Below are 25,174 nucleotides of genomic sequence, written 5' to 3'. Positions count from 1 at the left end.
GAAGTCGTGTCAAACAAGACATCAAAGAATTGTCACGCCTGGGAGTCGAACCCAGGTCCGTGGGTTCGTGGTCCTTCCCCGAGCGTGAGTGGCGCGGTGTTGTGAAGTTGCCGTTTCAAAAACAAGGTGAACTCGATTTTGCTGCTCTTGGCACCATAGTTCTTAGTCACATTTCTGTTTATTTTCATTTATTTAATCCTACAACAATGCATAATCATAGAAATGACTACGGACAGAAACGAATCTAGCGCTCTCTTAGACGGGGCTCATTACAGTGTTGTTTAAAGTGAATATCTAGAGAATAGACATTCACCTCAAGCAAAACTGTATTCTTCCCCGCCTAAGCTTTATCACTCCTAAGAAGTCGAAATGTTTCTTCTTAACGTGTAATTATCTTAATGTATAATGGTCATTTACAAACATGCAGTTGAAGAGTACTTCATAATTTAACCCTATGCCTCGGCAAGGGAAAGCTGTCAAACTTGAAAGACTCAAGTTAATAATAATTAAAATTGATCTTTTTTTTTCATCACAAGGAAAGGAAAATGTCTTAAGCTGCGGTAACAAAAATTTCGGTTCATTTTCTAACAAGCCCTCCGTTGTGAAACACGAAAGCTCGCTCTCACAACCAGTTGTTGATCACCAAAGAGAAAATTCGGTCACTTATCTCCAAATAAACCCAAACTTTGGATAGCACATCAAAGATCTATTTTGTGCATGGTTGGCGGTGAGGGCGTTCCAAGGGGTGAGGTTTCCGCCAATGACGTGTTGAGTATTGATCACAAAGGTCAAGAAGAAGCCCCCGGGCCTCCAGTGCGTCACCACCGCCGCGCTCTAGTTGGCCTTGGCGAAGAGGAAGACGGCGATGATGAGGCCGTACAGACCCAGCACCTCGGCGAAAATGAGGATCAGGATCATGCCCACGAAGAGTCGCGGCTGCTGGGCCGTGCCTCGGACGCCAGAGTCGCCGACGATGCCGATGGCGAAGCCTGCCGCCAGACCGGAGAAGCCGACGGCCAGGCCGGCACCCAGGTGCATGAAGCCCCTGCGAACAGAAAGGGGCAGTCAGGGACCATTCCAGGGGGTGTTTTCTTGTCTTGAGGCGCGGTTCCCAATATGCAAGAGCTGAGCTTGGCCATGGTTTTGGCCATCCGTGCTTGACCATGGGCTTGCTTGACGAAGCGGTTTTGACCATGATCCGTGGGCTTGACCATTCACGCTTGACTGGGCTCGAACATGGGCATGGGCCATTGACTGCTGGCCTCCTCCATCGCAGGTGCGGCCCCAGAGAGTAAAATTGTGCCTTTTTGACTAGGGGCAAAGCAGTGCGTTTTGCGTACCTTCCAGGCGGCCTATCCAGTACCCTCCCCCTGGAGTCTCTGGCACCACTTACTTGAACAGCGTGTAGCTGTCCCTGTCGAGGGTGGTGGCGATGAGCACCGCCACGACCAGGCCGTAGATGGCCACGATACCCGCCATGACGACGGGGATGATGCACTTCATGATCTGCTCGGGCCGCATCACGGCCATGGCCGCGATACCCGTACCGGACTTGGCCGTGCCGTACGCCGCGCCCAGGGCTGCAACACAGAGCATGAGCGGCATTAGTGGCGTGAAGCTTGTCCTTGTAGTCCTTCAAGGAGGCGACTAAAAACAATTACGAAAGAGGGCAGTCGTCAAAAATTTTTGCCCTCATTCCTTTTATCTAGAGGTGCAGGTGAAACGCCGATGAAGAGACACGAAAGAAAGGACAATGCAGACACGCCACTTTCTGGTGGACGGGACGGAGGCCTTCAGGCTTTCAGACAGTGGTGGCGTAGGTCAAGGTGAGAAAACCCAGTAAGGCTACAGGTAGGGGCTGAAAGAACTGCATTTTGCGTTCGGCTTTCTTGGAGCGAGAGAGAGAGAGCGCGCATGTGACGCGAGCTGCGATTTTCTACATCGTACGCGCGCATCACAAGATCGCGTCATGTGACGGCGGCCATCTTGGATCACGCACCGCCGCGCCGCCCCAGCGGCCGGAGCCGGGCGGTCGCCTCCCCCGCACCCGTCTCGCCGCCGACGCCAAGAAGGGGAGCGGGGCGCATCCCCCGGCCTTCGGAAAGCCTTCGGAAAGCCCTCGGGAAGCCCTTGGCCGCGTCCCGCACCCCGAGAGTCGTTCCGACCGCCACCCGGGACCACGACGTCGAGGCCGCCGCCGTCGGCGACCTCGGCGACGCGACGCACGACGGGGACCGCGACTCTGGACAACGCACGCGTGTCACGGGGAGCAGGGCACGCCGCCCGCACCGCCCCGCGGCCGCGTGACCGCCACCTGGCCGTCACCAGGCCGTCACCAGGCCGTCACCGTCACGCGCAGACGCGTCACATGCCGCGCACGTGACGTCTCGCAGTCCGGCCGCTCCCTCGCCCTCGCCGCGGGGCGGCCACCCCTGCCGACGCACGCGTGCTGGGCGCGGCACGGCCGTGCGCGACACGCGCGTGACCAGGACTCAAGGTACGACTCACCGCTGAACACGACGGCGGAGGCGGCGCCGATGACGCCGAAGAAGGGCGCGTACATCGGCTCGGTGTTGGTGGACGACATGGTGGCGGCTGTGAGGGTGCTGGTGGCGGAGTTAGAAAGGGAGATCCAGCTGACACGATCGCGCCCGTTGAACCGAACACCTCAGTTTCCTTCGTTCATGTGACGGAGGACGTGAAGATCTAGAGTGTCCCGCTGATAACGGCCAAATCGATAAGTTGGCGGCATTAAGCCAGATACAGAGATAACGAGAGGGAAGGGGGAATGCCTGCCGTGCGCCGTGCCTGCCGTGACAGTGGGCCAGTTACGCAAACGGGGGTTAATGGTTAGCCGTCGTTCCATTAACGTAATTTGGGATTGATTTCCATGTCATTGTTGCTAATGAAAACGACGTAAGGCGGAAAGGCCCAGCTGCGGACGACACTAAAATCCGCCAGACCGCGCCACCTCCATCTGTAGTGGAGGGAGGGACACAGCTCGCTGTGGTGGTGGTGGTACGTGATGTGCCTCTATGGAAATGCGAAATGACACGCTGTGGTGTTTAGTGCACTTACAAGGCCAACTTCTCCCTTTCAAATAAATGTTGTAAGTTCAGTCTCTCATTTCATTATGTACCATCGAAAGGCGGTACTATTCCGACCCTTTACCATGGCGATAATTTTGTATTGGCGGCGTCCAGGTTGTACCGCCAATAGACAGGCGAACACGGATTTTCCCGCGCCTTTACGACACCACGTGAACCGCCAATGGATTTGTAGTGGGGGTCCAAATGATGTACTGGAGCCTTATCATCACAACCTCAACAAAGAAACAGAAATAATGCTTCCGCTACGACTGTGCGCCAGTAAGCAGTGCCGTCCCCACTGTCTCCCTCCCCTCCTCCTCCTCGTCGTCGTCCTCCTCCTCCTCGGCCTCCTCGCCCCGTCGGCACGGTGTCCGGCCGTCCCCGCTTGGCGCGCTTCGCCCGCTTCGCGCTTGCCCCTTCCTCGCCCATCGAGTCATCGGGTTGCAATCGAGTCAATCGCCTACAGCGCTCGGCCGGTGCACCACGGGGCACCACGGAGCGCGCTCCTCCGCGGCCGTCTGACCCCTCGTCGAACTTCGGCCAGAACGACAACACATCGCACCGGCAGCGAGCGGAACCGTGCGACACAGCGATGTGGACTGTGAGTGAGCTGCAACATGTGGGCTGGAAGTGTGAATTCGCTGCACCACTGTGAAAAATTGTTCAAACGCAAGTGATACGTTGTAGATGTTCAAACGAAAGTGATACGATGTAGATTTTCAAACGAAAGTGACAGAGACGTTCGAACGAAAGTGACATAGATGTTCAAACTAAAGTGACATGATGTTCAAACGAAAGACTCGTGTTGAAACACATTGCTGGACTGGTGGGCCTAACGTGTGCGACGTTGCAGGAGCCGGCGCGCAGCTCGGCGGTGGGGCCCGACTCTCCGGACGGCGACCTGGACGACGGCGCACGTAAGCCACCCCCTGGGCGGATGGGAGGCCCTGGTTTCATTCACTCGTACGCTGTTGAAATTTTTGCTCTCACTTTATGACAAAATCGTGGACGTCATCACTTGATAAATAGTGGCAATTTCATCACAAACTATTGAAATTTTCATGAATTTTCATCAAAACTCCTCAACACACAATGCCCGGCGACATTCTTGCGAGGAAAAATTAGTCTTTATAGCGGTCATAAAGTGGCAACAAAACTTGGCGCAGTGTGGCGTCAAATGATGGAAAAGTTCGAGGACCGATACCGCTGGAGTCCCTGGAGTGAGACGCTTTGACGGCCGTCGTGGTTCCAGGGCCGCTGGTTCGAATCGAGACGGGCGCGCTGCGGGGGCGCAGGAAGAGGACCGCGAAGGGAGCGGTCTACTTCAGCTTCAGGGGCATCCCCTACGCCACGCCGCCCCTGGGGGACCTGCGGTTCAGGGTGCGTACCGAAACCGAGGGGCACCTTTGCCCCATTCCTAGCACCCCACTTTTCATGAGATTTTCAATCCAATCAAAGTGAAAATTCGGTCTAGTGACCAGTCAGTGTTAACCTATTTTCGCCTCCAGTGAGATAAAATTGTGCTTCATTTTCCTTCGAGTCGACATTGTGAATATGTTGAGAAAGGTCGGTAATTTCTTCGGGTTTTTTCTGGCATGAAAATTGCAGGCGCCCCGGCCCGCCCAGCCGTGGTCAGGCGTCCGTGACGCGGGCAGCTTCGGGCCGCAGGCCATGCAGTCGCTGATGATTATCCCCCTGGGGCCGGTGAGCGCACTGAACGACCTTCAAGAACGCCTTTCAAGGGCGTAATAAGGTAATGCCCGAGCGGTCCTGTCCGTTCTCTAGCGCCGCGATCTTTGCAGAGGTCGTGGACACCGGGCGGTGTGGCGGCGCACGCCAAGACCGTGCCCGCCTTGCTGCGCGCGGGCTGGAGGGGACTGCGCGCCAAGGAGGACTGCCTCTACGCCAACGTGTACACGCCGCAGGTAGGATGCCGACGCCGACCGAGCGACGCGCCGATGGTGCGTTCAGGAACACGCCTCGAGTGTCTTGCTGGTCCTGTGTGGGCTTTCCGGGCTTTCCGGGCAGGGCCCCTGCAGGGCGCAGGGTAGGCAGCCCGGTGGTCACGCTGTTGTAACGGGACGGCCTACCGGCCAGGCGCTCCCAGGGCCTCCAAAAAGCAGACAAAATCTCTGTCTCTATCTCCATCTCTCTCTCTCTCTCTCTCTCTCTAACGAGTGTGTTCCTTACCTGCCGGCAGCTGCCCCGGCTGGCGTCGCACCCCGGCCTGCCCGTGCTGGTGTTCATCCACGGCGGGGGCTTCCGCCACAGCGACGGCAGCGACACGCTGCTGGGCCCCGAGTACGTCATGGAGGCGGGCGGCATCGTCCTCGTCACCTTCAACTACCGGCTGGGGCCTTTCGGTACTAACAAACAAAAACATGTTTAACAGCATTGAGCTGACGTTGCACTTTTTACTTTACACTGCGACAAAAATTGAAGGCTGTGGCTTTTTTTCTTTTTTTTTTTGCCACCTGAAAGAATGTTTCTGCCGTACCCGGAGATACTGCCTTGTACGATTTGTAGTCTGTACAGTGTCTGAGCAGTGCAGTGGATTCGAGTTCCCATTATGCGCAGTGAATTCCGTTTCCTGAGATGCGCTTGAAACCTGTTTTCAGGGTACAGTGGACAGAGGCATCAAAATTAACAGCTTAATTTTTTTTTCTCGCAGTGTGTGGGCACCTGCGCTTCTTGGGGTCAGGAACGAATTGTAAAAACAATTTTCAAAGACCAAAGGATCTGGCGCGGTTTGAGAGGGGGGCAGCCAGTGTGTAGCAGGGCCCCTCCCCCCCACCAAGAAAAACAGGATGCCCTAAACGCCTGATAGTAGGCAACCCGCACCACATGACCCGAAGGCAGGCAAAATTCCCTCCATCTCCCCCCCCCCCTCCTACCAAGGACGCCCCACGTCGCCCTGTCCAGACGACCTGTGTGGTTTCCCTCCTTCACTGGCGCTGTCTATCTATAATTCAAGCGGGACGGCACGCTGTCGTTTTCGCTCGCCCCAATTTCCAATTTGGCCGCATCCCCTTGTCCTCCTTCGTGCGGGATGATTGGGCCGGCGACTCCCTTGCGATGGCGCTCCGAGCCCCCTGAACCATACCCTAGTCAAATATTTTAGGCAATTTAGTTCCGCATCTTTAATGCGCCACAAACAGGGGAAGAGTTGTTTTATTCAGAAAGCATTTGGGGAACGTAATGACGGCTTTTCCGTGGCGAGCTCTCTAATTTCCCTCTCACCAAAGGAGCCGTTAGTGCCATAGCGTGACCAGGAACTACCCTCGCGGCCCTCTCGCAGTCGTCGAGCGTCCACGCTCGATTCGAGTCCCATTTAGCGACTCTGGAGCTCAAAACGCGTCTAGAGTTTTGGCCGCTGGCGCCGGTCTGGCAAATCCGCTGTGCGTCCCCGCGGTGTGGAGGACCTCGAGGTGAGTCGACGGGTCGAGCAGGTGTACGGCGATGCGTGTGGCGGCGGTCACGCGCCACGCCACTGTAACTTACGCCACGCCGGCGCGGTGCAGCTGCCCCGCGGGTCAAGGTAGCCGTGCAGCTGACTGAGGTTCGCGACAGAGTTCACGCGATGCCTTGCAAAACCAAGTCCGTGCGCGGTGCGGTCCGAGGCAAGGTCCGAGGCAGCCGTCCGGCGACGCGGGAGGAGGCTCGCTCGCGCGGACGGTGTAGGTTGGCGCCCCGGAGTATATAGGCGTCATCTTTCTCGAGCGGCAGCAAGGGAGTCCGCCGCGTCCGCCTCGGGCAGGCTCTCTCGATTCAATTCTGAGACGCCTTGGACTGGCCGCTGCGTGCCCTCACGGGCCCTTCTGTGCCGGAAAATGAGTGACCTTTCTTGAACACCGAGAAGCTTGCCCTCCAAGCCACCAAGAGTGTGGACGCAACCCTAGACTCTCGTTTTGTTCGGGCATTTTGCTTGAACTGCGCGCGTTGCGGTTTTCACGGAGAATGTCGTACGATAAGACGGACGTGTGGTCGCGGGGGACTGACGGTGCAGCGGCCTGGGGGAACGGACCATAGCAGACTGACTCCGAGAGTCGTTTTCGTCGCTCCGTCTCTCTCGCACTCATGGGACGTCCCGTATGGGTGCGAGAGAGACGGAGCGACGAAAACGACTCTCGGAATCAGTCTGCAGCGGACCACCCTAATGAGAATGTCGCCCGCCGCCAAGTGACGGCAGTGGCGGTAAAAACATTGAAAGAAATGCATTCGCCCGGAGACCAGTCGCACTTTCCCAATCCACCTGCCGCCGAACAAAATGAGGGTCAAGAGTCGCGTCCGCTTTTAGGGGGGGACAGGGACATGGGTAGAGCTCCTCCGTGTTCAGAACAACGGGTAAACTAGCTGGCACAGCCCGGCCCCTGTAGGGCACGGGCGGCCACGCCCAAACGCCAGGAAGTTAAGTCAGAGAGAGAGGATACCCGAAGCGGACGCCGCGGACCCCATTCGACTTTCAAAAAGATGACACCTATATGCTCCGGGCGACCAACCTACACCGCCCGCGCGAGCGAACCTTCCCCCGCGTCCTGGAACAGCAGTCCTGGGCCAGCCCCGAACAAAAACTAGATCGCGTAAACTCTGTGGTGATCCTCTGTCGGCTGCACCGACAGTGGCGTGGAGCGTGGAGTTACAAAGAGATCAAATAACGGAATGTCATGTGGCTTCGTGGAGCGTGATAGTCTTTCGGCATTGGCATAGGCGGAGGGGTGGGGGGCGTAGAAAGTGTTGCCTACTTACAGGGGGACGGTGCCTCCCAGGGTCGTTGGCACACACACACACACACACGCACACACGCACACACACAAAAAGGCTGATTGTTGCGTTCCGCAGGCTTCCTGGCGGTGGGCACCGCGGAGGCGCCGGGCAATGCGGGCCTCAAGGACCAGGCGCTGCTGCTGCACTGGCTGCGCGACAACATCGCCTCGTTTGGCGGCGACCCCGGCAACGTGACCCTGGCCGGCGAGAGCGCCGGCGGCGTGGCGGCGCACCTGCACTGCCTGTCGCCGCTGTCGCGAGGTGCGTCTCGCTGGCGTCTCGCGTCTCGCTGGCGTCTCGCGTCTCTCATCTCTCTCGCACTCAAGGGGCGCGAGCAGCAGCGGTGCGAGAGAGACAGCGCGCCATCGCACAGTGGGCCAGAAGACCGGCGGCGGCGGCGGCCAAAACTGTAGACGCGTTTTGACCTCCAGAGTGGTTAAATGGGACTCGAATCGAATGTGTGAGCCCACCAATGGATTCCTCGTTCGGAGAGCAATCCACTGGCGGGGTCGCACGTTAGGTTCGAGTCCCATTTAGCGACTCGGGAGCTCAAAACGCGTCCGGGATTTCCGCAGGGCTGTTCCACCGCGTGATCGCCTCCTCCAGCCTGGCGTCCTCCGACTGGGCCATGGAGGAGCAGCCGCTGCAGCACGCGCGCGCCCTGGCCAAGGCCCTGGGCGTGGCCGAGCGCGACCTGGCCGACCCCGACGCCCTGGTGCGTCGCCTGCGCGCCGTGCCCGCCTCCGCGCTGCAGCGACAATTTCAACGCATGCACCCCATCTTCGTGAGTGCCTTCAAGGACAGGGCATGCCTTCATGTGCTCTTCGGGCACCCGGAGCATGCCTACCGAGTACTCTCCAGTCTGCAGACGGATGTCGCTCTGTCTCCCTCGCACTCATGGGGCGTCCCGTACAGGTGCGAGAGAGACAGAGCGACGGAAACGACTCTCGAAACCAGTCCGCTGATGATGCGCCTCTCTTGTCCGCAGACGCCGCGCCTCACGCTGGGCATGTTGTTCGTGCCCGTGGTGGAGCCCGCGCTCGACGGCGCGTTCCTGGCCGAGGACCCCGTGACCGTGCTGGCCGAGGGCAGGCAGGCCGACGTGGCCCTCATGACGGGCAGCAACGACATGGAGGGCCTCGTCATCTTCTTGGGTACGAACGACCGAGAGTCCACGCGGAAGAGGAGTGGAACGGAGAACCGCGCTTGACGTGAAACTGGTCTGGCAGGCATCGGCGACGGGGTGTTCGGCCCCAAGGGCAAGGCCAGGGAGAGGGCCTTCATGGAGGAGTGCATGCGGCACAGCCCGGCGCGCCTCCTGCCCGTCGACCTGCACCGCGCCCTGGACGGCCGGGAGCGGGCCGCCCTGGCCGGCGACGTCCTGCAGCACTACTTCGGGGACGGCGGCCTCGGCGCCGGCAAGTTCCACCAGTTCATGGAGGTGCGCGAATTGGCCTGGCCTCGCCTGGCCTGGGACGAGGCGACGCACAGTGGGCCAGAAGACTGGCGGAGGCGGTCAAAATCACGGACGCCTTTTGAGCTCTCAAGTCGCTAAATGGGACTCGAACCGAACGTGGATTGCTCTGCGAATGAGGAATCCGTTGGTGGGGTCACACGTTCGGTTCGAGTCCCATTTAGCGACTCTGGAGCTCTAAACGCGCTTTTCAGTGGTGCGCCCTGCAGCGCGATTCGGATTACTTTTCTGTCCGTTTTTGAACTTGTCTCTCCGTACTGCGTGCACCCAGCTGTTCGGCGACACGCTGTTCGTGCTGCCCGTCCTGAGAGACAGCCGCCTGCACGCGGCCACCGGCACCGCCCCGGTCTACCACTACTTCTTCAACCACGACGGCCAGCTCAACCTCTTCAAGCAGATGATGAAGCTCACGTCGTACCGAGGTGCTCGACCAAAATGAAGTTAAAATCACGTGAATGTCCCCAGTTTGCGCATGCTATGAAAGAGACTCGCGACTTGCAGGACACAACGCCCTGTACTCTGATTCCGGGATTCGTCGCTCTGTCTCTCTCGCACCTGCACGGGGCGCCCCGTGAGTGCGAGAGAGACAGAGCAACGAGAATGCCTGCGGTTCCAGGCGCGTCCCACGCCGACGAGCTGGGCTTCGTCTTCAGGCCGGCAATCATAGCGCCGTCGTACCGGGAGTCGAGTCCGCGCGACGCCGCCTGCAAGGCCAACGTGCTCACCCTGTGGAGCAACTTCGTCAAAACTGGGTCAGTTGCATGCGTCACCCGCCAGCATTCCGAGAGTCGTTTTCGTCGCTCTGTCTCTATCGCACTCGTTGGGCGTCCTGTGCACGTGCGAGAGAGACAGAGCGACGAAAACGACTCTCGGAATCGGTCGACAGGAACGTGTCTCGGTCGCACTCTCAAGTTCAAGGCGGAGTGCTTGTGCCGCCCGCGAGGTAGGCCATGGGCCGGTCCCGCTGCACGCCGGTGTCGAGACGGTGGCCTACCTCGCCCCTTGCATAGACAGGGGCAGCGTAGGCCACCGTCTCCACACCGGTGTGTAGCGGGACGGGACGGTGGCCTACCTCGCAGGCGCTAACGGGTGCACAGTGCGCTCGACGGGCGGCCCCTATAACCGCGGTGAAACCATGGTTTGACCATAGTTTGAGTAATGTTTCTTTCAGTCACCTGGTAATGTAATCTTCGGGAATAAAACCCCCCATTGAACACCTTCACACTCCTCCTGTTTTTCTGCGGTTACGACGCCCTCCCAATTGGATCTCATGCCAATGCCTGGTTTTCATGGGAAAGTAATAACGTATTCGTAACTTGGCAGGAATCCAACCCCTCCTGCGCCGCCTGGGTCGAGTGCAGACTTGGGCCTGGCCTGGACGCCGCGGACGGAGGAGTGCCTCCACTTCCTGGAAATCAACCACAGTCTCACCATGAGGAGTGGGGCGCTCTACGATCGGTTAAAATTCTGGAACGATGTCTACAAAAAGTACCTCAACGTGCCGCTGTTTTGACGATGGATAGAAGGCTGTGAACGTATTGTAAACAAAAAAAATGTTCAAAATATTTTTTAAGTTGAATTTAAAGTGGTGATTACTATTTATCAATGTTGTTACAAGACTGGGATGACGGAGGATAAAATAAACAAGGTAAATGAAGCATCTTTAATGTGCTTAAATAATCTGAACACAAATGATAACTAATTTATCACATGACTAGGAAACATAAGCCAGTAAATCATCCCCACAGTTTCCCTATGTCCACAGATGACAATAGCAGTCTATTATGTATGATTCGATCATCATAACTAGAAAAGTAAGAAGAAAACAGTTAACAAATATTACATATCCTAATGATCACAATAAGCTTTTTCAATTGTTAGGCTTTATACACTCAAAATCCACAAACAACTTATAGCCCAATACACAGAAAGGGCATATATCACATGATGTTATATCTAACAATTGAACCTCATTTTCAAAAAGAGTACACTAGAAGGTAAATACATTTATACATTTGTGTTGAGTGGGCATTCAACTGTATTTACATATTAGTTTTGATCAGTTTAAAACAAACAACAATTTGGTTTTTGGTTAAATTGAAGACACTGGTTTATGAGGTAGTTACAGGAAAATGATTCATTTTGAATGACATTTCCATTCTAGAAACCTTGTATGTACCAATTGCACAATTACAACAAAACCAACAAACACGAACATTGTGTTTGTTATTTTTCTGTGAGAACCAAATCACATGACACTCATGTGTCAAAATTACTACAGCCAATCATTGAATGGTCCTGCAGCAGATTTATGGATCCACAAAATTAAAAAAGGACATAGAAGAATTTCATTTTATAACATACCTTTAAAAGAAAACACTTTCACATAAATAAGTTAGAAATTTTTTGAACATGTTCAGAATCACATTCCATTTGTACAAAATAAGAACAGATAGATAGATCCATTCATTTTAAATTCAGTAAACTCATTGATTTTTACATGTTTACCCAACACTCTACCTACAGCTGCAAAAATACAAAATGATGGAATGCTCTGGTACCACATGGTGCAAGGCACAAATGAGGCAATCATTTTTCTTTTCTTCATATACTTAAAATATTTTTAATTAACTCTGTCATGATCTTTTTACATAATAGAACATAGGAGGATCATTTTTTCTAAAACTTTCTGCTCGCTGATGCCTGAATGGGTTGCTAAACAAACACCCTACAGTTGACATTCATTCATTCACTCCATACCAGAATTTCTATGCAATCACCAGAAAGGACACCTAAAAAGCGAAACATGTGTCAAAATTAACAGCACTGTTAACATTAATGCCAATAATAATAATAATAAAATCAGATAGAAGATAGCTTACCATCCAATGTAGCACTGACAAAGGTTTTCATTTGAAGTTGCCTGCTTAATCAAAAGTTCTACTTGTCGTTGAACAGAGACAGTTTCCTCTTCGTGTGAAAAGTCCCGCCCTGTTAGTTTCTCTCGGACGCGGGTAATAATAGCAAGAGCCTTCTTATTGAGCGCTTCGGGTTGATTTGTCTCAGCAGCTGAAATTAAGGAAACACATTTAAGAGTAGCAGAAATGCAAGAAAAATTACTTCTTTGCAGTTGTGTGAAAAATTAAAATATGTAATAAAGTACCATTAATGTCCGCATTGGTCAGAGCCTGCAGGCCTCTCTTTGGCAGGGTAGTGCTAAGAGATGTGGGGGCTGCTCCAATACTTTCTGCAAGATCACCATGCTCCTGAGATGATGTCGAAGAGGGCACAGAGTCAACATTTGGTCCTCCTTTTATTTTCCTTGTTGTTTGAGTGGTTTGCCCATCCATCAATCTCCAGTTCAAAAGTGGATCGTAGACAAAGGCTTCAAGCACTGCCATGAGGCTGTCCTTGTTGCGATGAAGTACTGACATCACTGATTCACATGTTCTACGATATGTGCCCTCAATTCCAGTCACTTCCATAGCATTGATAAGCATTCGAGTGAGGCGGAAGGGAATCTTCTCGGGGAACTTTTCTCTTGTCATTGCAACTTCGAAACAATCACCAAAATCAATGTGCAATATTTTCCCACTCAATCGATCAAGCATAAGATTTGATGGATGCCTGTCTCCAAGTCCAAGAATGTAGCCAACCATTGACATGACAGCCAGGGATCTTGTATAGTTTGTTCGTCGATCAAACCAAACTTCTGATGATGGTGATTTGAGCCATAACAATCGGGCAAGATCATCTCCTTGAGTATGTTCCAGCGCATGCTCAAACACTTCAACTTTCTGCATAAGAGTCAAATGCTCATAATCTTGAGCCATTCTCAGCATTATTCGGTGTTCTATATTCAATAAGCATTTCTTCTTCTCACGGTAATCCCGAATCAGTGTGTGAAGAGTGTCACAGTGAGGCACCCATCCAATCAGCCCTGAGTTTGTTGATAAAGGAATAACAGCATAACGTTGTATGGTTAAATTTCTTCTGTAGGTTTCTGGATCATTGATGAGAATTGTATTCACCAGTCCAAAGAGTTGCATGACACGCTCATCTTGTCGTAAGTCTTCATGTCCTTTCAGGAGGAACATGTAATCACTACCATTGCTACCCCTTATGCACAACTTGCGAGGGCGCTGCTTAGATGTAATTACATGTAGAGAACTTTGGATATGTGCAATACGGACGACAGGTTGCCCTGGAACATAGCTGCCTGGCACAGCAAGTTCTAGATCACGGCTGATCAGCAGCTTGGGACTTACATACTGCAATTCTAAACTAGTGAGTTGAGGAAGCTGTCTAGATATCCGCTTGAACACATGATAGTAAAGATCCCAAGCCTGATTCAAGTCACGCATATTTCCTGACACTTTGTAGCGCTGGCACCAGTCTTGAGCTTCCATAAGATCTCTGGAGTATGCTTGATTGAATGATGTTTCCTTCAAAGTTTGTGGGCCACGCTCCAGCATAGCATGAAGAGGATCTAACGCTTCAAACATTCCTTTCACATTGCGCTCTCCAAAGAAGAGGCGGCTGGCCTCCTCAAGGCCTTCATGCCACAGCTCATGCCATAGAATGGCCACTCGGATGAGTTCGTCACTGACCATAACTGCCTGCTGCACTAAAGCCTGGCTGTGCTCACACATACTCTTCAGAATTTTGTTCGCAGCACTACGGCGTGGAGTACTTGCAGACTTACTTGCGACAGTTAATGGGTACACAAGGGCTTGAGGATGATGCTTTCCAATATCCATGAGCAAATGGTGAATTAGTCGACCTACAAGCACTCGTGGTGTGTCAATGCGAGCAATCAGCTGAGGAATCACTTGAAGCCAAGTGTTTATTTGTACTGTGCGCAGGCCTTCAAAAATGGCATCATATACTTCAGGCCACTGCCCATAATCAAACCAGAGAGTCAGGAGGCGCAAAGTATCCTGAAGAGAACTGCCATGGGACAGAGAGATAGATCGAAAGAATCCAACAACAGCAGGCACGGTGAATTGTGATATGTAACTGTTGGCAGAGGTGCTTCCACTTTCATTGGGCTTGTAGAACAAGACAGTCTCAAAATTGACATAAGCCCATGCATGCCAGGCTTTGTACCAGTTAGGGTCATGCTCTCGAGCAGCTTGGTAGTAGTGTAAGACGGCTGGAATGGAATGTTCGCTTAGGCCCTGTAGAGTTTCTTGCCACTGTCCCAGCTTCAGGTAGCATCTTGCCAAAAGGCGACAGTGTTGGTCACGTTTGTCACCAGCACTTTCAATTGCTGGCTGTAAAGAGGTTTGAACAAAGTGATGCAGTTTGCTGTATGCCTCTACTTGCTTCCCTGACATCCACATGTGCTTGGCAAAGGCAAAGCTCACTTGGGGACAAGCAGTTGGTAGGGGTTGATCTGGGCAGTCATCAGGGTCAGTGCCAAGTAACATCACCAAAGTCTTCTTAGACAACATGAACCGAGAAGACTTGCGACACAATGATGCATACTTTAACCATGTGTGCATGTCTTCTTCAGGTGACACAACCAATGAATGAACCTGAATGATCCGCTGCCAATCTTCTACAACTCTCTGACATCCTTGCAGTCTTTCCCACCACATTTTGCGAATGGTTTCTCGTCTATCACTGTTGAGTTTGTATTGAATTACTTCCTCCAATTCGGCCAACATTTGCACAGAGACCATGGCACCATACGCACGTTGGTAACTCTCACCAGCCATAGCTGTGAGCTCTGTATCAACAAGATCACGAGCTGAGTCAATGAGTTGCAAAGCAGTGTCATATTGCTCTCGATGAACAGCAAGAACAGCTCTGTAAAAAGCACCATCTTGGGTGTCTCGAGGAACACAGTTCACATATCGGTCCATGCTTTCCCAGTTGTGCAAGCCCCAAGCAGCAGCACAGGCCATGCGAGACATTCGCTGGCGGGCATCTTCGGTCATTTTAGTCCAATGACTCTCAGCCAGATCTTGCAGCTGCCCCCATTCACCTAGGGCCTCCATGCAGCGCATCTGTCCCAGAACTAAGTCCAAATCATTCGAGTTTTCAACAAACCGCTCTTTATAGGAATCAAGAGCTTTTTCCCAGTTGTGCAACTTTTCATACCATCGTTCCTGAACTTTAAACTCTTTTCCATGATGGCTCATAACGTACTCTAGAAGGCCTGCAGCTGCTTCTTTCTGCTGCAGCTTATTGTTGATTGAGATGAGAGACTCGATGACTTGTGCATTTGGCCCTTGATGAAATTCTTCCTCTTTATAGTGAAGGGCTTTGGCATATGCACGGCAGTGCATGGCCCTTTCACCAAGACGAGGCGGGTCGAGTGGCAACGGACCCTTGTCACAATGTTCCATAAATTCTGCCAAATTCAAAATTGTTTGAGTAATCTCTGGCAAATCAGGCACCATGAGCGCTTGCTGAAGGGCTTGAATTAGTTCCCTTTGGAAGCTTTCATCAAGCTCTGACCAGCACGACACAAATGCCGCATTGAACAAATCACGAGGTAGCTGTGAATATGTCTGGGCAAGAGCTAAACAAGAGCGTAGAGCTGGTGACGGAGACTCTTTGAGCAATCCAATACTAAGTCTTCTGAGCCACTCCAGCCAATCATCTTTGGAAACTCGACGAGTGGCAGTCCATGCTTGCTGAAGGTTGGGAGCAGAAACATGAAGGCGCTTGATGGTTGTAGTATCAGAAGAAGTCAAAGCAAGATCTCTATTTTTGTTTCTTGCCTGCCTTCGCTTGGAAAGCACACTTTCTTCATCAGCTAGAGGCTGCCCAGCTAGTAATTTTGATGTTAATGTTTCATATCGCTGACAACTTATTTTATGTTTGGACACCGTTTTGTTTACAAGGGGAATGAAAATAGTAAATTTACGCTCAAGCTGTAGGACTAGAGCACAAAGCGTATCCATGGCAGTTTGACGCAATTCAGGATGAGTGTCAAGAGTTCTAACTAATGGATGGACTATCCTTGAGGCAGAATCAGTAAAATCTAATGATTCTGCCAAATGCTCAATTGACTCCATTGCAGCTTTACATACCTATAAAAGATGTAATACAACAAGCTATTAGCTTTTTTTGTATGTGTTTTTCTTAATTTTTTAAGTTAAAAGCTTTTAATAGACTTCAATGGAAATGGGATTAATTCTTACAGGAAAAGAATTACTTCAGGTAACTTACCGGAATGGGACAATCAGTAGCATCAAATAGTCTCACCATGGGAGGAAGTACCAAATGCAAGTATTCATCTAGACTGTTGCCAAACTTTTGAAGGGCGACTAGAAGCTAAAGGGGAACAGACAATAAATATTTTTTTAGAATAAAACAATATACTGTACCAAAGAGAATGTCACTGATTAGGGATCAATTTTTTAGAGTGAAAAAGTCTTACTACCTTGTTTGTCACAGTTCTATCCTTGCTGTTGTCATGGGACAAAACTCTCATAATTTGAGGCATCAATTGAGGTATATAGACTTTGAACTCCGCACCTAGGGCGACAGCGATGTGTTCCACTAACAGAATCAATGTAGCTTGGATAGGGCTATTAGTAGTCCAGAATTCCTGCACAAAACCAATTTGTATGACAGAGGAGAAACAAATAGGAAAAAAAAAGACTATGGGAAGAAAATAAAATATCATTGATTATAAATTAAAGACGAGAGTTATTACTTACTCTTATCAACACAAAAATGTCATCAAGGTAATTTCTGATGTGCTGTTTCACAATAGCAATTAGGACTGCCAATTGCTGGAACAGGAACTCTTTGAAGGGAACTTCTGCGGTACGAATAACATTTAGAAAACTAGGCATGACTTGAGCAATGTATGGCACACATTTAATTCCTAAGGACTTGAAGATAAATGTTACAGCCTGAAAAGAAATATGTTTTTTAAAAAAGGCGGGACAATACAAAAAATTTCAAATAGAGTAAAAATAAATTGAACAGACCTGAACCACCATTGTATGGTGTTGAGACAAGGTTGGATCTCTTATGATTCTCATAAGTGTGGCAATGGCAACTGCAGGATAATATTCCTCAAGGGTGGTTGCTGAACTCATGTTTACTAACATTTCACTAGTTGTCAATTCTTTTAATTGAGCGAAAAGAAGTTAAAAGTTAGTTACGTTGAGAACAGCATATACAGCTAACAAAAAAAAGGAACTTACCAAGGCTGGAATCTACTTCTCCCTTCACATCAGTCATTGCAAGTAAAGCAGTGGAATCAATCTGAGAATCAATTTGACCAAGGTTCATTTTGTGTTTGTAAGGATCCAGAGCACCCAACAAACCAAGAACTCGGATAGTTTCTCGCCTGAGGGATGAACAAGACAAGACAATGGCCAATTGAAACATACTTTACACCTACCAGCTAAATCATTATGTATCAGATTGGAATGTTTCAATATACCTATTAGTTGACTGTTGCTCTGTCTTCAAGAAATTTGTAAGCACTTCAAGAAGTTGAGGGTATTTGTTATATGGTCGTACAACAAAACCAGTTGAGCTGACTAGTCGTCCCAGGACCCACAACGCAATACCTCTTTTCTCAGGTGATGAACTGTCTCCCAGCATCTCAAGAAGAATTGCAAGCAATTCATCCATCCATGGCAACATATCGCTTCCACTTACCTAAGAAAAAAATCAAAATTAGCTTAGGCTAAAAAGCTGTTAGAAGGCATTCTGCAACGGATTTTACCTCAGCTAAATCACCGATGCATCTCAATATGCTAACAACGACTCCAGGGTTAAGATCGAGTTCTCGCAGTTTGGGAACAAGGACTTTGAGCACAGGCTCCATGTAGGGCTCCAGGAGGCGAGGGGCACTGACCACAAGGTGGTCCAGCATGCGAGCACTTTGCTCCTTGTTCCTGCCCATCCCAGAGTACTCTAGCTCAGTGAGGAACTGCCGATAAAAATGAAAAGGATTGGTAAACACTCATTAAAGGAACAACCATCACAACTTTCAGAACTAGTCTTACCTGCATCAAGGTCTTACGTAGAGCAGGCATTGCATAGGCTGGGTTTAGACTACACAAACGACCAATGGTGCATATTGCTATTTCTCTAATTTCAAATACTTCATCATTCATAGATACAAATAAAGCACTCAAATTCTCAGCCTGAGCTAAGTGAATGTCAAAACTAGAGTCAAGAGAAGCCAAAACCCAATTACGCACATCAGCATCTGAAAAATAAGAAGAAAGAAATATTGCAATATTTAGTCCTGTAATGGTCTTTTAAAGTTTTCTCACAAGAGTAGCATTATGTATTGCTCTCACCCGTGTCTGTTATACCAACAATGAGAAGTTTTCTAATTACTTCAGCAACAGTCTCTCTCAGTGTGTCTGTTGGCCGTTTACCACAAGATTCAAGAGCAAGTTTCAAAAGCCGGCTGCATGTGCGTACAGTCTCCAGCCGTATTTCTTGCTGTTCACTGGTAAGAAAGTGGTCAGCACATCGACATACAAATTGCAGCAATGAGTATCCTTCAGACATGATCAAATGAAAATTCAGTTAGAAATGCAACAAGAACAAAAGACTAACAACCCTTTTAAAAGTGAAGCAGGAAAAGTGCAGATTTGGATAGAGCATACCATCAAAATTGAAGCTGCCAAGTGTACGCAGAGCAAGAACAATACTTTGGGTGTCATAGCCCTCTGGAGAATTAAGGTTGTAAGGCACAGAAGTGCTGCTTCCTATACCACCACTACCAGATAGATGACGAGGCATTCCAGGATGTCGGATCTGCTTGTGCATGAGAACTTGGGACAACATGCGTAGTAAACCTGCACATAAATTAGTAAATTATATCACAAACCATAACAGTTATAAAAAAAAGAAAAAGAACTCAATAAAATTCAAATATTTGTTACCTTCTGAAATTTCTCTTTTTAACTGAGGAACGCTGACAGCAAGTGTCCGCAGACAGGTATCAAGAGTTGCACTCAAACCAGTTGACCACAGAGGTTCTAAAAGATCGCGTATTTCATTGTGCAAATCTGGTCCAACAGCCTCTCCCATTAATGATATGCATACCAACACAGCTGGTTCAAGTGGGGCATATCTTTTCTTGCTTGGAGTGTCCTAAATTACAAATTGAAGTCAACTATAGATGACAGAAGAGAAAAAATGTAAGGGAAGCACATGGAAACATGTTATGCTTACTTTGGTTGGAAGGGAGGCCCGTATAACTTCCATTATTTTGGGTATGTATTCTTTGATATCGTCCTCAACTGCTACAGCTAATAATCCAACAGTTGTGAAAGCAGTGGCACGGTCTTTTTCTCGACTACGCAGACTACTTAAGATGTATGTTATGGCTGAACGCAAATGGCTGTAACATGAGAGCTGTATTAGAACTGCTTGAAGTAATGAGCACACCAAGAGAGGTGTTTACAAAATTAAAATGTCTGGGTTCATCAATAGGCTGCTCACAACTTTAAGTCTCCAATAACTTACAAATGTGTGAATTTTTCACGGTTGAATGCAGCAAGCCTGGGTAAGATGGTAAGAAGTGTGTGCTGAAGGTGAGAGTTGCGCACAATTCGCTGAGCCAAAACATCCATGCATATGTCATCAAAGCGCTCCATTATCAACTGGCGACAAGCAGCACTTTCATAAATAATAGTGACAGAGGGAGCACTTTCACGATGATGCCCATTGTGAGATTTAGATCCCACAGGTGGCTTTCGATGCAATGCAACTATATCCATACATTCCTAAAAAAAATTTAAAAAAGACAAAAATTAAAAGTTTAACTTGGAACTTAAAATGACTGGCTTGGCAGAAAAATTGAATAACTTACATCAGTTTTGGTTTCAGGTTCAACTTGCAGCTTATCCATGAGCCCTACATATTTCCTTTCCCAATTGGCATTGGAGCAACGGAACAATTCAATCAAAACCAAGAGAGATCCATGCACACGGTCTTCCCTGTTTGTGCCTCTCTCTTTAAATACAGACTCTTCAAAACCTTTCACTACTTCATCAAAACATTGCTTGTACCTTCCCAAAAGAAATGACAAAAAAAAATTATTATTATGCACTCTAATGGTAGAGCATTACATAATTCAATGCAGTACTTGCACAATTGTAAAAAAGTCATTACCAGGTGGGCTTTTGAGCCTGTTTGGCCATTTCTCTCTGACTTGTAGCAATCAGAGCAGCACGAATTGCTTCCACTGCTCCCTCACGGATAGCAGGCTTGGGATCACGGACTGCATTAAAAATTAGGTCAAAGAAGGTCTGAACTTGTTGATAAAAATATGTGGGAACAAAGAGGGCCAGCTTCCGGAGGACCAAAACCTGTAGGAGATCATTGTCAAATAAGTGACCAAACATCAAACCAGAAAATGAACAAGGTTTGAGATAACGGAGTCAATAGATCCTTACTGCTGCCAGTCGTTTGCCTTCATTTCTGTCACCACCCAGCCACTCAAAGGCCCTTTTCACTTCAAATTCAAAATATTCTGCAGCATAGGTACCAGAGACCAGAGCAAGCATACCAACAGTGTGGGCTGCCAGCTCCATCACCCCAGTATCATTTGATGGGAGCAAATTACGCAAATAGTTGGCAAAACGACCTATTCTGGTATTTATATTTCCGACATCAGCTTCAATTAAACAAACTGTAAACAGGGAGATAAGACAAAGTTCAATGTATAGCAGAAAATGTATGAGAAAAAAATATGACTCAGGAGAAAAAGAATAAAAGAACTTACCAATGGCAAGAATACCACCCTTTTTCTCATTCACATCAGAACCGGATACCATTTCAAATATATGGTCATTAAACTCGTCCATAAAAGCAGCTTGCTCTTCTAGAGACACTTCTCGTAATTCTGTGGTCAACTGCAAGGAAAACAAAACACTCTCATTTCATCCCTCTTTAGTAAATCTACTACATCCCACTCAAAATCAATCTTTAATTACGTATTGAAGTAGATCTCTGGCTGCTTTCTTGCGGGTGTCGTCATTTCGGGACTTCAAGCCCTTGACATATTGCTGCATCAATGTGTTCGACATTTTGAAAGAAAAGTAGGCTGGAAAAACAGTATATATTGCAATATTAATTTATAAGAAAGAAAGAAAGGGAAATGTGTTAAAAACAATTCAGGAGAGAAACGGGGGTTCACCTTGATGTTGTAAAATGGTTTTAAACAAATGTCAGTAGAATCACAGTGTGATTCCACGAATCTTCTACTCAGCGCTTCTAGAGCACCGAGCTGCAGGCCATCGGGTCGAAGTGAAAATTCGTTCAACAAACATGCGGGAGCAGCTTAACCTCACTAATGGTACTGGAATACATTGCGCTACCGCTGACGGCACTGTGAATGGCTGCGAGGCACACTGCGAGATTGACTGTCTGATTCAAGGGTAAAAACGGCTGTTTCTGCCGGGCGGTTCGAGGAGAAAACGCCATCAGGAAGTCATTATTCTAGCATACGAGGAACAGTCCACTAAGCGGTTTTAGGGAATATCGACGAGCTGCGGGCCACTCTCACCGGTGACATCTAGTCCCGACAGTGTACCAGTTCGATCCCTTCAAAAATTAAGATTGCTTCAGCATAAAATGGACAACAAACAGCAAAATTACTCAAAGTTGTACCAATGAAAACATAAGACCTAAACCAAAGGTAAACACGAATGTTCTGCGCATAAGCAGAGCTAACCAGCTGCAACAACAAAAACAACAACAAGGCCGGCTTCTGGTATTATTCGCACTCTCCCTGCGTACATCGTACCTCACCCCACCTTTGCAACCGTGAGTTAAAAAACCGGTCAAAAAACAGATCGTACTTGTTTTTGTCATCCTGTCAGGTGCTAGGAAATTTACACCGACTGAAACGAAAGATAGCCACCAGTTCATTTTCTTCATCCATTGGAACTCGAACCGTGACTCCAAGGACTCTCGCATCGACTGACAGTTCAAAGTGCACTTCATCTGTCACCTGTTGTATTACGTTTTTGCTTGCTTTTCAGGTGTTGAAAATGTTCCAGCTTGCATCACGCTTAGCCCGTTCCACTGGCGGTAAGTTCAAGTTTCTTATCAAAAATATCAATTATTGGGCTCTGAAACTGAATGAGTCTAGCATAACTGTATTTGTTCGTTAACAGGTATGTCACTATTGAAGCGCAACTGTTCTAGCAGTACGATTCCTCAGTATGAGACCCTAGCTGTGACCGTGCACTCTCCCTTTGTGTATCATGTTGAACTGAACCGACCGGACCGACTAAATGCAATGAATGGAACTATGTGGAGGTATTCATAGCATGTTCTTGTGTCTAAGTCTTGAACATCATATGTTCTTTGTAGTATTACACGTGCTTCATTTCAGGGAAGTTGGAGAAGCATTTCGAGTATTGGCTGATGACAAGGACTGCAGGGTTGTGGTCCTGTCTGGTGCAGGACGTGCCTTCACAGCAGGTGTGTTCTCCCAACCAGACCTGCAACCAACTTCAACAGAGTATTGTATGGTTTGAACAGTTTGGTTTTCTGCCTTTTGTAGGTCTTGACTTGTCAGACCCTTCAGTATTGATGCCATCTGTAGAAGATGATGACGATATTGCTCGTCGGTGCCAGGCAATGCATAGACTGATTCGGAGGTATCAAGATAGTGTGACATCTCTTGAAAAGGTAAGGAAATGATTGTAACCACTCATTTAATTGATGGGCATAACTAACAGTTTCTTCTCTTTCTTTTTTATTTCAGTGCCTCAAACCAGTTATTTGTGCCATGAATGGTCCATGTGTTGGTGCTGGGGTTGACATCGCTTCCACTGCTGATATCCGTTTGTGCTCTTCTGACTCGTGGTTTCAAATTAAGGAGGTAGCTATTGGTCTTGCAGCTGATGTGGGCACTCTGCAACGGCTCCCCAAAGCCATTGGAAGTCGGAGCCTGGTCAACGAACTTGCTCTCACTGCTCGCAAATTTCTGTCTGCTGAAGCCAAGGAATGTGGATTTGTGAGTGGTGTTTTCCCAGATAAAGAAAGGTCTGTTAACCTATTAATGCTATTTTTTCTTCATTGCCATTGTCAGCAGGCAGTGTCTATAGTTTACTTTGCTTTCTATTTTAAAGTTTGATGAAGGCTGCCTTTGAAATGGCAGCATCGATTGCTGCCATGAGTCCTGTTGCTGTTCAGATGACAAAGAGGAGTCTTGTTTTCTCACGTGACCACACTGTAGACGAGAGTTTGGAGCACATTGTAAGTGTCCCTAATCTACCTGTAAAAATATTAGAGGAAACCAAACATTAGTGCAAATTTCAAGGGTGTCCCTCTAATGCTTTAATTTTATTTTCCTCTCTAGGCTTCATGGAATCAGGCTCTGCTGCAGAGCGATGACCTTATGAAATCGGCCATGGCTGCTGCTACCAAGAGCCCTCCACCAACATTTTCTAAACTGTGATAATCTTTACCCAACCTTCAATTACATTATGGTGTAATCACTATAATTTTTACAATTTTTATTTTCTAAATAATAAAAATTTATTTCAACCTTAAGTTCATGGGAGTTTTGGTTTTGACCTTAAATAACTTATTTGAATACTTTGGGACTGGGACAGGAATGGAGGCTCAGGTTGTTGCGTCTGCAACTCCCAGCATGCTGCCTCCCAGCTTTCTGCGTTTCACTTGCTTCTTTTTGGGGATTAAAGAATATATATTTGGTTCCACCTTTACCTATGTGGGTGACATCAGTGACATATGAGGTTTGCTGCCCATTCCTATTGCAGTTAAAAACCAACTCACCATAATCTGGTTAATGTAATATTCGTAGGGGACAGTGCCCGTTTCTGGGTCCACTGCCACTGTAAGCATTTCCTCTAGCTCATCCTGGGTGAAAGGTTCGCCAAGCTCAAGCATGTTTCGCACCAGCACATCCTTTGCCACAAAACCTTTCCTTTCCGGATCCATGACCTGAAATGCCTTCAGTAGTGCCTCTGCTGATGCTGGCTGCATTCTGTAGAAATGAAATGCAAATGAAATTTTAAAATTTGGCTACTTGGAAACTTAAAAGAAGTGGTGATTGTGATAACTCAACATACTGATACTCCGTGATGACATTGACCATGTATGGGAGGAATTTGTCCAAGGACACACTTCCGGTATCTGGATCCTCCACCTCCATGAGTACCTCCTGTAGCTGTGCTTCTGTGGGGCAGCACCCTGAAAATCCAGAATTTAAGGGACAAGTGACAAAGTGTTTCTGAAGTTCTAGCCTTCATTTTTTCTCATGATCAAAGGAATGTACTATAAATGCTCACCCAAGGATCTAATTACAGCTCCTACTTCTCGTACATCTATGTTTTTGTTTTGAGCATGGTCGAAAATCTCAAATGCTTCATTAATCCTCCTCTCAAGATCATTTGCAGGCCCCTCTGTTGTGAAAGTAAAAATGAATTTTTAGAAAAAGTGTTTCAGTTCTGTAAATTTTGCTTTTACTATCAACAAGCCAATAATTTCAGCATAATGTTACAAATGCAGTAATAAATTGTGCAAAATTAGAAATGCACTCAACAAAATCTTACGTTCTTGATCCTCCATCACTCTGAGATTTAGAAATGTTTCCGGAAAAATTATGGTTGCCAGGCAACTCTCTCATGCACTTCCCTATGTCGGGGTGTGGGGGAAGTGGGGAAAGTACTGAAGTACCGAATGGGACCTTATTCAGCAAAATAAAATTTGCTGTCATCAATCCTAATGTTTTATGCATTTTTATTTTTTTGATAGGAGTAACATAGTTACCACATTGTACAGAACACTTCAGAAAGTGCCACGCAAGTGTGACTTGCTCTTCAGTTCGGACGCAGCCCTCCTCACCCACATTCCAGACTGTCTC

The 25,174-nt window shown here is 48.5% G+C and overlaps 5 protein-coding genes across 9 annotated transcripts; 2 read left to right on the top strand and 3 right to left on the bottom strand.

Annotated features, from left to right (window-relative positions):
- Nucleotides 1-159: 159 nt before the first annotated feature.
- On the bottom strand, nt 160-2,700 carry LOC117646878 (V-type proton ATPase 16 kDa proteolipid subunit-like). Its single transcript, XM_034388178.1, has 3 exons — nt 2,509-2,700; nt 1,394-1,580; nt 160-1,045 (listed from the first exon to the last, which is right to left on the bottom strand). The coding sequence occupies exons 1-3, from the start codon at nt 2,585-2,587 to the stop codon at nt 835-837; spliced, it is 477 nt and encodes a 158-aa protein (XP_034244069.1). The 5' UTR covers nt 2,588-2,700; the 3' UTR covers nt 160-834.
- Nucleotides 2,701-3,500: 800 nt separating this feature from the next.
- Nucleotides 3,501-10,994, top strand: LOC117646871 (juvenile hormone esterase-like). Of its 2 annotated transcripts, XM_034388165.1 has the most exons (13): nt 3,531-3,690; nt 3,943-4,006; nt 4,342-4,469; nt 4,698-4,793; nt 4,892-5,014; nt 5,290-5,452; nt 7,929-8,114; nt 8,429-8,637; nt 8,842-9,007; nt 9,083-9,294; nt 9,599-9,749; nt 9,944-10,079; nt 10,651-10,994. In XM_034388165.1, the coding sequence occupies exons 1-13, from the start codon at nt 3,682-3,684 to the stop codon at nt 10,838-10,840; spliced, it is 1,833 nt and encodes a 610-aa protein (XP_034244056.1). In that variant the 5' UTR covers nt 3,531-3,681; the 3' UTR covers nt 10,841-10,994. The 2 variants fall into 2 exon arrangements, with proteins under 2 accessions (XP_034244057.1, XP_034244056.1); XM_034388166.1 differs by lacking the exon at nt 10,651-10,994 and having other exon boundaries at nt 3,501-3,690; nt 9,829-9,968.
- LOC117646869 (serine/threonine-protein kinase mTOR) lies at nt 10,977-22,050 on the bottom strand. Its single transcript, XM_034388162.1, has 23 exons — nt 21,960-22,050; nt 21,470-21,876; nt 21,267-21,376; nt 21,056-21,185; nt 20,727-20,962; nt 20,443-20,639; nt 20,141-20,339; nt 19,795-20,054; nt 19,501-19,669; nt 19,209-19,419; nt 18,930-19,121; nt 18,615-18,821; nt 18,315-18,520; nt 18,032-18,238; nt 17,744-17,964; nt 17,502-17,647; nt 17,283-17,422; nt 17,007-17,204; nt 16,727-16,894; nt 16,513-16,617; nt 12,491-16,373; nt 12,210-12,396; nt 10,977-12,119 (listed from the first exon to the last, which is right to left on the bottom strand). The coding sequence occupies exons 3-23, from the start codon at nt 21,357-21,359 to the stop codon at nt 12,104-12,106; spliced, it is 7,371 nt and encodes a 2,456-aa protein (XP_034244053.1). The 5' UTR covers nt 21,360-21,376; nt 21,470-21,876; nt 21,960-22,050; the 3' UTR covers nt 10,977-12,103.
- Nucleotides 21,999-23,838, top strand: LOC117646873 (delta(3,5)-Delta(2,4)-dienoyl-CoA isomerase, mitochondrial). Of its 2 annotated transcripts, none has more exons than XM_034388168.1 (8): nt 21,999-22,098; nt 22,317-22,365; nt 22,452-22,596; nt 22,673-22,761; nt 22,844-22,971; nt 23,048-23,328; nt 23,415-23,541; nt 23,645-23,838. In XM_034388168.1, exons 2-8 carry the CDS (start codon nt 22,326-22,328, stop codon nt 23,741-23,743), a joined length of 909 nt encoding a protein of 302 aa, XP_034244059.1. In that variant the 5' UTR covers nt 21,999-22,098; nt 22,317-22,325; the 3' UTR covers nt 23,744-23,838. The 2 variants fall into 2 exon arrangements, with proteins under 2 accessions (XP_034244059.1, XP_034244060.1); XM_034388169.1 differs by having other exon boundaries at nt 22,000-22,154.
- Nucleotides 23,223-25,155, bottom strand: LOC117646876 (dynein regulatory complex protein 8-like). Of its 3 annotated transcripts, XM_034388174.1 has the most exons (7): nt 25,081-25,155; nt 24,864-24,997; nt 24,600-24,713; nt 24,381-24,501; nt 24,085-24,295; nt 23,885-24,015; nt 23,223-23,560 (listed from the first exon to the last, which is right to left on the bottom strand). In XM_034388174.1, the coding sequence occupies exons 2-6, from the start codon at nt 24,877-24,879 to the stop codon at nt 23,911-23,913; spliced, it is 567 nt and encodes a 188-aa protein (XP_034244065.1). In that variant the 5' UTR covers nt 24,880-24,997; nt 25,081-25,155; the 3' UTR covers nt 23,223-23,560; nt 23,885-23,910. The 3 variants fall into 3 exon arrangements, with proteins under 3 accessions (XP_034244065.1, XP_034244064.1, XP_034244066.1); XM_034388173.1 differs by having other exon boundaries at nt 24,864-25,152; XM_034388175.1 differs by lacking the exon at nt 23,885-24,015 and having other exon boundaries at nt 24,864-25,152.
- Between the last annotated feature and the right edge of the window lie 19 nt (nt 25,156-25,174).

The sequence above is a fragment of the Thrips palmi genome, unplaced genomic scaffold (assembly GCF_012932325.1).
Source record: "Thrips palmi isolate BJ-2018 unplaced genomic scaffold, TpBJ-2018v1 HiC_scaffold_2, whole genome shotgun sequence".
NCBI lineage: Eukaryota > Metazoa > Arthropoda > Insecta > Thysanoptera > Thripidae > Thrips > Thrips palmi.
Note: the sequence above shows the minus strand (reverse complement) of the source record. Positions and strands in the feature narration are given on the sequence as shown.

Coding starts and splice junctions, on each gene's coding strand:
- LOC117646878 (XM_034388178.1), bottom strand. CDS start 2,587: ATGTCGTCCACCAACACCGAGCCGATGTACGCGCCCTTCTTCGGCGTC. Junction 1,581..2,508: donor CTCCGCCGTCGTGTTCAGCG/GTGAGTCGTACC, acceptor TCTGTGTTGCAG/CCCTGGGCGCGGCGTACGGC. Junction 1,046..1,393: donor GACAGCTACACGCTGTTCAA/GTAAGTGGTGCC, acceptor TTCTGTTCGCAG/GGGCTTCATGCACCTGGGTG.
- LOC117646871 (XM_034388165.1), top strand. Junction 5,453..7,928: donor CTACCGGCTGGGGCCTTTCG/GTACTAACAAAC, acceptor TGCGTTCCGCAG/GCTTCCTGGCGGTGGGCACC. Junction 8,638..8,841: donor AACGCATGCACCCCATCTTC/GTGAGTGCCTTC, acceptor TCTTGTCCGCAG/ACGCCGCGCCTCACGCTGGG.
- LOC117646869 (XM_034388162.1), bottom strand. CDS start 21,359: ATGTCGAACACATTGATGCAGCAATATGTCAAGGGCTTGAAGTCCCGA. Junction 17,648..17,743: donor GAGCAACAGTCAACTAATAG/GTATATTGAAAC, acceptor TTCATCCCTCAG/GCGAGAAACTATCCGAGTTC. Junction 17,423..17,501: donor AGAAGTAGATTCCAGCCTTG/GTAAGTTCCTTT, acceptor CTCAATTAAAAG/AATTGACAACTAGTGAAATG.
- LOC117646873 (XM_034388168.1), top strand. CDS start 22,326: ATGTTCCAGCTTGCATCACGCTTAGCCCGTTCCACTGGCG. Junction 22,972..23,047: donor GTGTGACATCTCTTGAAAAG/GTAAGGAAATGA, acceptor TTTTTATTTCAG/TGCCTCAAACCAGTTATTTG. Junction 23,542..23,644: donor ACGAGAGTTTGGAGCACATT/GTAAGTGTCCCT, acceptor TTTCCTCTCTAG/GCTTCATGGAATCAGGCTCT.
- LOC117646876 (XM_034388174.1), bottom strand. Junction 24,502..24,599: donor AGCTGTAATTAGATCCTTGG/GTGAGCATTTAT, acceptor CTGGATTTTCAG/GGTGCTGCCCCACAGAAGCA. Junction 24,016..24,084: donor ATTACATTAACCAGATTATG/GTGAGTTGGTTT, acceptor TCACCCACATAG/GTAAAGGTGGAACCAAATAT.